This window comes from Nomia melanderi, chromosome 14 (genome assembly GCF_051020985.1).
Source record: "Nomia melanderi isolate GNS246 chromosome 14, iyNomMela1, whole genome shotgun sequence".
NCBI classification, from domain to species: domain Eukaryota; kingdom Metazoa; phylum Arthropoda; class Insecta; order Hymenoptera; family Halictidae; genus Nomia; species Nomia melanderi.
In genome coordinates, this window is record NC_135012.1 from 3,333,129 (window position 1) to 3,347,017 (window position 13,889).

Sequence of the window (13,889 nt, forward strand, 5' to 3'; positions counted from 1 at the left end):
CCGCGACATAAAAAACAAATGGCGATGGAAAGGAAATCTTCCGGAGAACGCATGGTTTTTATTCGCTGACTGTCGTCACAGTGATCCCGGTGGCCTGGAAACCATTACTACCGGCGGTCCGCGTGTTCCAGGGAATGGAATGCCTGTTCCGGACACAGACGAATACATTTTTTACACTTGTCCAACGATATTTTCAACATTTCACACCTTCGAACAGTAACGAGTAGGTATAACCATTGCTGTGGATCTCTTGAATTCAAGTTTTGGCGATTTTACTGAGAAAGTCGAAGCAATGGGAGTTAAAAATCTTGTGTCGGATCTTGAATGTTCGGAGAACGGTTATTAGAATTAACGGTAGATTAGAGTGAACTGCAATACTTAAAATTAACTGAATAAGGATTAACTATAAATCCAAATAAAAGATGACTATATTATACAGAATCAACTACCTAATATCAAGTTAAAAGTTCCATTTTGAACCAAATATACCAAATTTCTACAACATAAAAAACTAAACATAACGAACTAAATTAGAATGAACTGCAAGGCTTAAAATTAATTAAATAAGGATTAACTTTAAATCCAAATAACAGTTGACTGAATTATACAGAATCAAGTACCTAATGCCAAGTTAGAAGTTCCATTTTGAACCAAATATACCAAATGTCTACAACTTACAAATCCAAAATCAATTATAAATCCAAATAACAGTTGACTAAATTATACAGAATCAACGCAAGACCAAGTCACAATCAACAAAATTAGAAGTAACTAATGAATCAACGAAAAGCTGGCTTGAGGAATTACGAAATTGCAGCGAGGAGACAGTACCCAGTCGCGTTTCAGGTCGCGTGTCCTGCCCGATTAAAGCTCGCCGACTCGAACCACCTCGGGCACTCGAACCACGCGTGCAAGCCTCGCCGAATGGAATTCACTGCGATCGGAGTGAATTTCCGTCCGAGTGAAGAAACTCCCCGCGACACTTGTTGCGCCACCGAGCGCCCTAATGTTCTAGGTCAAAGACACCGCGACTGGTGTCTCTAATTAATCACGTTGATCCCTCGCGTCAAAAGGCGAAGTTATTTACTCGATCTCCTGGTTCATTAAAATCTGTCAAAGGACGGCATTCTTATCAGATTCCGAGGGGATCGTTGTTTCCCAGAATGGAAATTCACTAGGTGAATATTAAAAGAGTTTGAACAATGAAAGGTTACCTCGGTGGTTGCGGAATAATAAATCTTTTTTTCCGGAGAAGATAAATTAGCTTCGGAAGCAGAGGTTAGAATTATAATCCGATTTTTTGTAGTTTTCAAGAGAGTTTGGAATATTGAAGAGGAAAGAACGATCTGTATCGATATAAGGTTCGATATTATTAGATAAGGATCATTCTTTATTGATCGCAATGGCGGCTCTGTGGAACTGCAGTGATCTTTTAACCCTTTGCACTCGAGAATATTTTCATTTTCTGATGAAATGTTAATGATATGTTTTACAACTAACATAAATATATTGCATAAATTAAGTAACAGAACTAGTTTATTTCGACGTTCCATGTGTTGATGCATTATAGAAAATTTAATATTGAATTCTAAATTTTATCGTTTTCATGGGTCAAATCAAATGGCGACTGGAAGGCGCTTCTCGAGTGCAAAAGGTTAATAATTGCAGAATGAAGAAATCAGAGTAGTATTAATTCGTCTGGCAGTTTCAGTATTAAGAGCTTGTTTTTGAGATTCAACATTCTAACACTGAAGAAGAATGTATTCGATAGCAATTTTCTAATGAAACTACCCTAATAATCTAAGTAACAGCAAAACAAGAAGTCTAATACAGATGATTTCGACTTACTAGGTGGTTCTGAAGAACGCGCCATAATAATAATGCGATTCGATCGAATGAGTTGATATCATATTTTTTCCATTTGGCGTATTTCGCGTTATAAAATCGTGCATTCAACGTGTTAATTGATTTGTAAATCAGCCTGCGTATTCCTAAATTAGTTTCTTGAGTAATTTCTCGGAGATGCATCTAATTTTTAACCCTTTGCACTCAGAAATTTCTCAATAGAAATATTTCACATTTTTTGACGAGGCGAAGACGATATTCTTTAAAATTAACTCGAAGGGAAAACACAAGTATATTAACCCTTTGCACTCCAGAAGTTTTTCACCGGAAATATTCAATATTTTCTAATGAGATAAATAACAATATATAATTTCTCTAATAAATTATTAATCAAAGTAGCCGTATCGATCAGAATTTAGAAAGAAATCATAGGCCAAGGGGTTAACTCATTAACACTGAAACTACCAGACGAGTCGAAATGACTCCTGATTTCTTCATTTCGCAATTATTAAAAATATAATACGTTTCTCTGAGAAATGATTGAAGAAATTGATTTAGCGATACCCAAACTGAATGTAAATCAATTGTCTCAAGAGATGCACTCTTAAAGTTTCTATAGAGAGATTTCGGAAAGTGAATTTAACTCGGTGGCTTTAGTATTGACCCTTTGCACTCCAGAAGTTTTTCACCGGGAATATTCAATATTTTCTAATGAGATACAGACGACATTTTCTTAGATTGAATTAAGAAATCTCATATGCATCGAGGAAGAGAAATATTTTCTTTCAATATTTCGTACATTGATGCATTATACAAAATTTAATGTTAAATATCGAAGTTTACAGTTTTGCTGTGTCAAATCATTTGGTGACTTAGAGGCCCCTCTGGAGTGCAAAGGGTTAAAAACATAACAGATGTTTCTTCGATAAATGATTGAAGAAATTAATTTAGCAATACGTAAACTGAATTCTAAGCCAATTTAAGTTTCATAGATGCACTCTTGGTGTTGCTATAGAGGAATGTCAAAAGGTCAGTTTAACTGCTCGGTAGGTTTAGTGTTAATATTAATCCCTTACATTTGGTGACTTAGAGGCGCCTCTGGAGTGCAAAGGGTTAACAGATTGCGTACCGGATAATTATCAGAAAATTAAATTGTGCAGATTTTCAGTGAGATCTAGTTATATCGTAGCGGAGAAGTAAATCGTAAGGCAAAGGGTTAATCGGACATTTCACCGAAATCCTATCGAGCAATTGTGCAACAGATGCTCGAAAGCAACATCCACGGATGATACCTCGTAACACGCGAGCCATTAAATCGCGGGGATAATGGAAATTTCACTTCCCCGAAAGTGTTCCTACCGGTTTTAAGAAAAACTACCTCACCTCGCGCACCTTTCTCCGCGGAGCCATTTACGGCTGCGCCTCCGAATGTTGAGGCCGCGAGGTTTCGTTTCTTCTTTTTCCCGTTGGAAATCAAATTCGCTGCTCGATACTTGCGACCAGTCATTTTCGTTTCGTCGAATCATTCTGTATTGTCGTGTTTTCGTCTGTGAAGAAGGTAGTGCGGTTTGTAGATACTCGAAGGTAAGTAGTCAAATATCATCGAGATCGGTATTATTCTAACACGCGAATCTTCAGTTTGTTAACCCTTAGCACTCCAGGTTGTTTTGTAATCTATCGGCAACTGCAATTAATTTTTATAGTATTCCTAACGAAAATTAGAAATGCTGTAACATTTCTTCGATCTTTTCCTTTTTAGTACAAAATTTGGATGTGTAGAAAATCTAATAATTTTAGGGTAGTTTCTTTACGATTCATTAAAATATTTAATATTATAATATTTAATACTATAAGTAATTTAATATTATAATGTTCAATATTATAACCGGTGCAATATTGGAGCCTACTAAGTTCAAAGGATTAAATAAGGCAAGACGAGGATACATTACATTTATGTGATAAGTTTGTATATAATCAGGAAGGGATATTATGGTGAATTTTGTTCAAGCATGACAAACGTAAATGTGGTTCATCCACACAACTATCACAGAACGTTGCAACTTTTACAGTACAGTTTCTTGCCGATTGGGAACTGAATTTTTTAACGTTAAAACAAATCGCAGTAAAAAAAATGACTACCACCTCGCGTGGGACGTATACGCTCCACGATCAAATAAACGCCGCAATAGTATTAACCCTTTGCACTAGAGAATATTTTCCTCAACAAATGTTCATTATTTTTTTACCAGATATCAATATGTTTTACAATTAACATAAACAAATACCTTGTATAAATTAAGTGACAGAACTAGTTTATTTCGATGTTCCATATGTCGATACATTATATAAAATTTGATATTCAATTCTAAATTTGATCATTTTGTTCAGTCAAATCAAACGGCGATTGAAAGGCGCCGCTCGAGTGCAAAGGGTTAATAGTAGCATGGTAGGAAGATTTCAGATCTGATGCAACTTTTGTCAGATGCCCATAATTGACTGCATAATACATTCTTAATAAATTCTTCATTTTACAATGACAGCACCCAATGGCTCGAATGGAAAGTACAACGTGGTGCGCGTACGTCCCACGCGGCACGGAACGTGTTAATCGATAAACTAAGGGACGAAAGTATTTTACTTTGATATTTCATATAGTGACGCGTTATACAAAGTTTAATATTAAACATCAAAATTTATAATTTCACTGTATCAAACCAAGTGATGACAGAGTCACATCTCGAGTGTAAAGGGTTAATAGTAGCATGGTAGGAAGATTTCAGATCTGATGCAACTTTTGTCAGATTTAACCCTTTGCACTCGAGAGGTGACTCTCAGTTGCTACAAACATGTAATATTAAGCTTCTTATAATCCATGAATACGTGAAATATTGAAATAATAACTTTGTTTCTTAACTTAGATATATTCCCTCGTTCGATTCGTTTTAAAGGGTGTCTAGAACTCATTGAAAGCTGTTGAATTTTTCTAGTGAAAGACTTTCGAGTGCAAAGGGTTAACACGTTAAGCGCCATGTCAGTCACTGCTGACTGACGCTTCTGAATGACTATTAACCCTTAGCACTCCAGGTTGTTTTGTAATCTATCAGCAACTGCAACTAATTTTTATAGTATTCGTAACTTTAATGAGAAATGCTATAAGATTTCTTCGATCTTTTATTTTCCTTCTCAGTGCAAAATTTGGATATGTGGAAAATCTAATAATTTTAGGGTAGTTATATTTCAGATTCATTAAAATATTCAATATTACAACTGGTGCAATATTGGAGCCTACAGAGTTCAAAGGGTTAAACGATCGTAACATACAAGGTAACTGATATGAAATGAAAATGTTTAATAACGCAACTAAGTTGATAACAGTGTAACGAAAGAAAAACTACGGGAAAACGCTTAAGATTTTCCTAGTCCTATAGTTTACATTGCATTACATTTACGTTACAAGAATTACAAGAATTACAAGAATTTTCGTAATCCTATAGTTTACATAACAAAAATGATATGAATCCTATAGATATTGTTATTAGAAATTACAAACTACGACATTACATTTAGGAACTCATTGACTCGTTTCGTTTTCATTTTTCTAATATTTTATTTAGATTTATTGGATTGCAGAAGATATAATTGAGGAGACCTTCACCGAAATTAGAGCTGGTAGCGAACGTGTTAACGTGTTAAGGGTTGGTATCGTGGAGCCGTTGAGGGGTGTTGTTCCACGAGCAATGATAAATATCGATGATATTCGGAAGACTAGGGATTGCATTCCCTTCGATTTTCTAGCTGCTGCTACGCAACGCCCTCGAGAGACCGGTTCGTTAAAGGAAATTCGCGATTTCCCGACAGGTCGGACGCGCGAGTCTTTCTTCGCGTAAACGCGCGCGGAAATATTACCGTTTTACGAGCCTCGGAGCTCGCTGCAAGCTTCGGGAATTTGCATCGTGCAGCGCTCACCGTTTTCGCTACTGGAAATATTCTACCGCAACGAAAAATCCAATTTTCTTAATAAACTCCGAGCGAGAACGAGAGAGAAGCACTCGTTTCTCGGGAAATTGTGCTCGAAACTGCAATCGTTATGTGTGACTCGGGCTACAGATAATATTTCTCTAATGAGATGAAACGAGAGGTTCGAAGCTGCGTTTTCAAACATGGTTGTATTGATTACTATGAATTTTTCCCAATTTAAGGGACTGCGTAAGGTGCATCCTCTGCGCTTGCGAAAATACTCGCGGTGATTAGAAGTGATAACAAACCCTAATTTCCCGTTCGTTAATGTTTGCTCATGCTACTATATATAATAACATAATTTCTAAAAGAAGAACGCATACTTCAACCTGTTAATTGTGGAATTAATTTGAAAGTCAAAAAATGGAGTGACTACTTGTCAAACGCAGGACGAATGCACTTAGGGTATATTTTAATGAAAAACCAAAGCAACAAAGAAGAATTACATGTTTATCTGAGAAAATAGAGAATTCATCGTTGAAAGTATTACTATCATTTCGATTAATTAATTAATTTTTGATTAATTAATTGTTAACTAGTTCATTCTAATAAGTATATCTTACAAGAATAGCAAATCGTTATTTCAAAGCCTGACAATGTCATGTTACAATCTACGGAAACATATTTGTAAGATACTGCTTTGCCGCTTGAAATAGCGAAATTTGTGCGTGTAACGCTGGTTGCAGATCTCCAGGGGCGAAACACCTTTAATCAGTGCGACATGGACAGATTTTTTTTTTGTTTTTTAAAGAGATTTAGAACCTTTTATGGTTTATTGCCCAGTGTAAGTGGTTACAATATCTTATTACTAGCTTATACTATTTTTAATGGTATTTTGTTTCTCTTAGTTGTCAGCGATTATTTGGGGAGTTTGGTTTTATTTTTGTTTGTTATATCTTGATGTTGGTTTCCTTCCAGAGTTTATCTATTATTTTTAACCCTTTGCGGACGAAGATTCTTTGAAATGTTCAAAACCATCAACAGATGAAGCTAAATTCAATATAAATTGCTTAAATAATAGTAAAAACAGAAGCTACATGCTAATCTCTTGCTGTCAGAGTAATTAGATTATTTGCCTGCGACTTAGTCTTCCAAATCTGAACGTTTCATCTCGACGAAATGTCGACATTCATCCGCAAAGGGTTGAAAGGTAGATTTAGGTGGCAAGCGACAGTGGCGCCATCTAGTGGCGGGGCATTTTCGAAGCTTCTCCCTATATCTGCAATGTGTAAGACAAGGACAGAGCTAGTGTGCGACAAGGACAGAGATAGCTATCCCAGTGCCACCTACTTGGAAAAAGCATCTCATCAGTCCCTGGTACGTACTCGTGAAGCATCAGGACCAAAGAGGTATCCAACAAGGACGGACATATGATATGGCGGGAGAAAGACAAGGATGCGCGATGGCGTCTGCCGAGATGTATAAAACCGACAGAAAATTCATTAATATCTCTATTCTCGTTGATGTCTGATTAATATTCGTAATTAGACTAAATAGAATAGACCCTCAGGTATTTTATAATAGTACCTTTGTAGGAATTATTTTTCGCGTTAATTAGTTATTAATGGTTCTTTAAAATAATGTCCTGAGGTAAACTAGAATTTGTTGTGCATGGTAAGGTAATTAATTTTTTTGGTTTACAGGGATAATTGGTGAACTTTTGCAGTTAAGGAAATTGAATGGAATTCATAGCGCTAGAATGGTACTAATTCTTGTGGCGTTCATGTTGTAATTAGTGAGTTATTAGCAATTTTCGGATGGTTTCATGCTATGGAACGTGTAACACGAGAACGGCAATAAATGTTCGTGAAAAATTGTTAATAACTCATTTCCTGTTAATAATTTATACACATTTGGACTCGCGGAGGATAGAACAGACTATCAGCAACTTTCACATTATCTTTTTGCTTAAGTTCCAGTTCGGATTGAAATGTTATTAACAATTCTTGTACGCAGTGTCCCGAAGCGATTTCAAAATATTTGATAAGGGTCTGGTAAATCATTAATTTCCTAACTTTCCAGACATAATTGGTGACATTTCGAAGCTGAAGAAAATACATTGGACCTTCAGCAACATTTCAGATATAAGTTTTATTACATTCTAAGTCGGATTAATGATTAATTAACAATTTTCAGAGAGGGTGTATTTCGCTATAGGAAATACAATGTGTAAGACAAGGACAGATATAGTTCGATGGTGGTGCCATCTATTTCAAATACGTGGAAACTACTAGCCGATTAGTATTGAACTACAACCGCTAGATGACGCTCATCCCGCGGAAAATTTTGTGAAGTTCAAATTTAATAATAAACCTCAATTCAGTTGACCATATTAAATGCATATACTATTACAGAATAATTTAGTACACTGCCACTTAGTAACTGGTAATTATAGAATATATATTTCCCAGTTTCAGTTTTTTAAAGATTTCGTTTAAAGTTAATTATTTATTTAAAATTCTGTAAACCCTTGTCTCAGCAAAGTCTAATGTTTTGAGACAGGTCTCTAATGAAACATTAATTTTGTGGTTTTACAGCTCTAATTAGTGATCTTTCATAATTCTGGAAGTTCGAGAGCATCTTTAATAATATTTCAATAATAATCGTTCTTAGATTTGGCCGGTAATTAATTAGTTATTAGCGAGTTTATTGGGTTACTGTTTGCCTTAATGTTTCCCATGTGTAAGATAAGGAAAGATAGTTTTCTTTTTGGTGGTGGGAGCGAGAGAGAGAATATTTTAGTTCCTGAGTTTTACCGCTAGATGGCTATAGTGTCGCCGTGTCCAGAAATCGGATTTTTGTAAAAATTCGTTAATTGCAGTAAATGTGTGATGTTTTCGCACCATGTCGATGCTGAGGATCTTTGTAAGGAATTTGGGACGGACAGCGTTAATTTTGAGCCCCTGGTTTTGGAGTATTTTGATTTTTTTATTTGTGTAATACTCATGTTCGCCGTTAGATGGTGCCACCATTAACTTTCTGAGCATTTAGCGGTTATTCAACATTACTATGGCAACGAATATGTAAACCAAGTTGTGAAGTGTCTAATATGAATGAACGTGTACTTTTAATAATATTTTGTATTGGATATTAAATTTATAATGGAATTAAAGTTAGATAAACTCACGTACTCGACTATTATATGAATTAATTATTTTTCATTGAATTAGTGACTGTTTGCTTAAGGTTTTTATCTAAGGAACTATAGGATTCTTTGTATGACAATTTGAAAGTGTCACTAAAGATAGAGAAAATAAAAGAATCATGTCATTATATTTTGATACTCGTGTTCAAAATCCTGAGACAGCTTCAATAAGTACTCATGCGATTTGGCACTCGAATTATCCTTTACTAGCAGTAGCTGCATATTCTCAGGATAAGGGTGGTTTTGTTACAATTTACGATGATCAAGGAGAACCTGTTCAAGATGTAGAATCTCCGAGACACTCTGTGGCTCAGGTGACTGCACTTGGATGGCATCCTGAAAGACGATGGCTTGCAGCAGGATGGGAAAGCGGGGAATTAAGGATATGGCCTGGTGATACCGGTAGCATAGAATTCAATGTAATAGTTACTCCGCATCGTGATCCTATCAATATTTTACAATGGAGTCAACATGGTGGAAGATTAGTCTCTGCAGATACAGGTGGATCTATAGTTGGATGGAAAATAGACTCCAGAAGTCAATTATTAATGATGTTTCACCACGAGTTAAAGGATGCATTTGCACAAATAGTTTTTAAGACTATTCCATCAAAACCTGCAATCGATATAAGGTCTCTATGGAATACTGTACTCTTAGATTCATTTATGAGGATGGAATTAAGTAATATAATTATTTTTCAGTGGATTAGCTAAAGCTGCAGTTGCAGGAGATGAAAGAGCTTTAGATATGTTCAGCTCTTGGCGTCCTAGAACTGCAGCACCAACATCCATTTTAAATCAAAGGGATAATCATGCTTTTTATCTTGGTACTACAAGTGGAGTAATATATTTCATTGATAATCAAGGACAATGTACTGAAGTTCTCAATACAAATGATGCTGCATTGCAGTTTATGTTGCATCATCAGACCAGAGATTCTGTTATTATTATGACAGAAGGATTGAATATAGGACATTTTCAGACTGATCCTATCACTGGACGACTCACGGAATTAACAAATGTAGGAGCAGAATTTTTTTTATTTATTTATTTAAAAGTCCGTTACATTTTATTTTACATATCACACAATGACATGTGTATCTTCTTGACAGGTGAAACTTAGCAGTAGATGTGATATATCAAGAGTAAGTCCAGCATTGTGTTGGGCTGGTGGAAATACTTTAGCAATTCTGACAGGAGATTTAGGCGTTCGTTGTTGGGATCTGCATACTGGAGATACTTATGTATTGAGTCCACCAGATTTATCCACGGGCAACATAGCTACTCCTCAAGAAGTCTGCACCAGCATATCTTTCTGTAAAACAAATGGTACTATCAGTATTTAATTTTATGTACAAGCTAAAGCAAGTATTAGGCAATATATTATTTATAATTGGTAGGTACTTTGGTTGCTGGAACAAATTTGGGAACAATTTATTTCTGGAAACGTAAAATCGAAATGGACAGTGATGAAAATGCTTGGCCAAGTGTACCAGAAACATGTAGCATCCATGGTACAGTGAAGCAACTTACATGGGGTGCGCTCTTCTTGAGAAGCCCGCTTTTAGCAGTCAATTGTATCACTAACGTATTCATATTGCACCAACAACCAATGTGTGCCGTATATAATGACGGCGTTTGTGCCAGTCAAATTAGTCCTACTCAGATTTTGATAGAGATTGAAAACTTGACTTATACATTAAAAACAGATATTCAAGTACAGCTTGTTGCTGTTAACAAAGAGTATATCGCAGTCTCCTCTGGTAGACACATTTCAGTTTATAGGATTCACAAAGAAAATTCCTTAAATGCCACTTGGATTACAAGCTTCAATTGTGACACAGAAAAGCTGTTAATCTGTGACCATTCTTTGATTATTTTAACCCCTGTAGTTATACAGTTGAGATCAATGGAAGGTACAATTATTCAGATGTTGCCCACATTACCAGAAGAAGGTGAACCGATTACTATGGATTTGACAGGGCAGTATTTAACGGTCGCATCACTAAATGGTATATTAAAAATCTGGGATTTGAGTAAAAGGGAGGCAAAATTGCACACTAGAGCAATGGCTACCTACGAAGCCATCAGTGATTTCGCTGAAATCATTGAGGCTACGTGCAATGCCGACTGTCGTTGCGTGTCTATTACAGTTGCCATGGCAAATTTGATGCCTAGTTCCATTTTATACGTGTGGGATATCGAAAGCGATCAAATACACGAGTTTGATTTTGCCGAGTCCTACGACATTGATGAAGATGATACTGCTCTGGCCGTAAAGTGTAGAGGAAGATTAGTCACTGCACACTGCTGGGACGTTGAAGATCCTAGACTTCTGGTGTGCCGTGCTCAACGACTAGAGACAAGAGATTCTAAACAAGCGTCCAAACAAACCGGTGAAAATGAATTCGACGTCTGCAAATCTACCGTAGTTTTGGTGTCAATGTTTGCGACGTCGGATCATGGAATTGTAGTCCAAGACATAAAGCCAATAAAAGACGATAATTGTAGAGTGTTAGGTGTTCACACTCCGCATATAATCATTTTGAATTCCGAGAAGTCGGCGGAGAGGAGTAGTAAAGTTCAAAAACTGCTTATGAGGGACTTCGAAGAATTAAGTTCATGTGATTCCATCACGAAGAAAGCTGTATTGGATTTTAGCTTCTACATTAGCATCGCGAATATGGATGAAGCTTTCAAAGCAATTAAATCTATTAAGAATGAAGGCATCTGGAAGAGTCTGGCAAGAATGTGTGTAAAAACGAAGCAACTAAACATGGCCCTTTTATGTTTAGGTCATATGAAGCAGGCTAGAGCAGCTAGAGCCCTTAGGGAAGCAATGCAGAGTGATAACTTAAATTTAGAAGCTAAGGTTGGAATACTAGCTGTAGAATTAGGTCTTTACAATGACGCTGAACACCTTTTTCGTGAAGCGAAGAGGCTAGACCTCTTGGGCAAGCTTCTTCAAGCCCGCAACAAATTCAAAGAAGCTATAGAGTTATCGAGTAACGAAAATAAAATCTGTGAAAAAACCAGTTGTTATAATTATGCAAAAGCTCTTGAGCAAGAAGGGAACATTTCAGGAGCTATTGAAATGTACACTAAAGCAGATTGTCACAGGTTTGAGGTACCAAGGATGCTATTGGTGAGACCTAGAGAGCTTCTAACATATTTGAACAATTCTGATGACACAGAAATAAAAAACTGGCATGCACAGTATATAGAATCAACAGGTGATATGGAAGGAGCTTTGCGTTTGTACGAACAAGCCAAGAATACTTTAGCAATGACGAGGCTACTTTGTTATTTTGGCAGAGAGGAAGAAGTCAGTGAATTAGTGTCACGAACTAATCACGCTGCTTCTGCGTATCACTTAGCAGCACACTATGAATCAAATAATAATGTAACACAAGCCATTCATTTTTATACTATTGCTAAGGCTTATACAAACGCTATTCGATTGTGCAAGGAGCATGATATGTACGAAGAACTATGGCCCCTGGCTGTATTGGCACCACGACAGTCACAGATAGATGTTGCGAAATATTATGAAGACAACGATCAGCCAGATAAAGCAGTTTTATTGTTTCATAAAGCTGGTTTGCTGCACAAGGCTCTGGATATTGCATTTAAAACTAAACAGTACAGTGCTTTACAGCTTATCATCATGGATGTTAATGCAGACTCAGACCCTGCCCTAATATTGAAATGTGCTGAATATTTCGTACAAAATGATCAAATTGAAAAAGCGGTGGATCTGCTTGCAACAGGAAGGAAGTACATCGAGGCTTTGGAATTAATGCAACAACACAATATATTATTGACCGAGGATTTAGCAGAGAAAATGACGTTAGATAAGATTGATAACGATGCAGAACGCGAGAAGATTCGTATTTCTATATTGGAAAGAATAGGTGAAACCGCTTTCGAGCAAGGGAATTACCACTTGGCTACTAAGAAATTCACTCAAGCTGGCAATAAATTGAGAGCGATGAAGGCTTTACTGAAATCTGGCGACACAGAGAAGATATGCTTCTTCGCCCAAGTTTCTAGGCAAAGGGAAATCTACATCATGGCTGGCAATTATCTGCAGTCATTGGATTGGCAGAATCAACCGGAAATACTGAAAAATATAATCAACTTTTACTCTAAAGGGAAAGCGATGGACTTATTGGCTAACTTCTACGTCGCTTGCGCCCAAGTGGAGATAGATGAATTTCAAAATTACGAGAAGGCTCTGGATGCTTTGAATCAGGCCAGCAGATGTCTTGCAAAAGTGACAACACCGAGGGATCCAAATATCCATAAAAGAGCTGTTGACCTTGTGAACAACAGAGTAGCGACGATTAGGCGTTATGTGGATATCAAAAAGTTAGTTATGCATGTTCTAATAATGAAATTTATATACCTTTCCTTGACTGTTTAGTAGAATCCCCAAGTGCACAGTATAAAATGTTGTAGGTTATTTGACAGAGGCGACACGGCGACTGCAATGCAACAGGTGCGTCATTTACTAGATTCTCAAGGTTCCGATCTGGAGCAGTCCGTGAGACGTGGTGATTTGTTCGCCACTATTACCCAGCACTATATCAACATAGGCGACACTGACAAAGCACGTGCCACTGTAGAGGAATTAAAACGTTTAGTACCTGGAATTAACTTAAATTATTATTATAATGTGAGCGTGTTAGAGGCACTTGGTTACAAAATGAAGGTTCAACGACAGGAGAGCTCTGACAAGGAGGAGGACATCGAGGAACTTTTAGGGGAATAATACATGTATCTTGTTTCAATTTTAAACAACGATCCGTCCATAATTGTGATAGACGTCTTAATAGATTATGCTTTTAATCATGTAAGCGAAAGAAAAATATAGTAAGGAT

At 36.6% G+C, this 13,889-nt stretch overlaps 1 protein-coding gene across 3 annotated transcripts; it reads left to right on the forward strand.

The window, feature by feature from the left end:
* Nucleotides 1-8,628: 8,628 nt before the first annotated feature.
* rempA (intraflagellar transport protein rempA) lies at nt 8,629-13,883 on the forward strand. Of its 3 annotated transcripts, none has more exons than XM_031976838.2 (6): nt 8,629-8,727; nt 9,221-9,638; nt 9,709-10,027; nt 10,119-10,335; nt 10,407-13,377; nt 13,468-13,883. In XM_031976838.2, exons 1-6 carry the CDS (start codon nt 8,694-8,696, stop codon nt 13,778-13,780), a joined length of 4,272 nt encoding a protein of 1,423 aa, XP_031832698.1. In that variant the 5' UTR covers nt 8,629-8,693; the 3' UTR covers nt 13,781-13,883. The 3 variants fall into 3 exon arrangements, with proteins under 3 accessions (XP_031832698.1, XP_031832699.1, XP_031832697.1); XM_031976839.2 differs by having other exon boundaries at nt 8,648-8,727; nt 9,365-9,638; XM_031976837.2 differs by lacking the exon at nt 8,629-8,727 and having other exon boundaries at nt 8,876-9,638.
* The last annotated feature ends 6 nt before the right edge of the window (nt 13,884-13,889 follow it).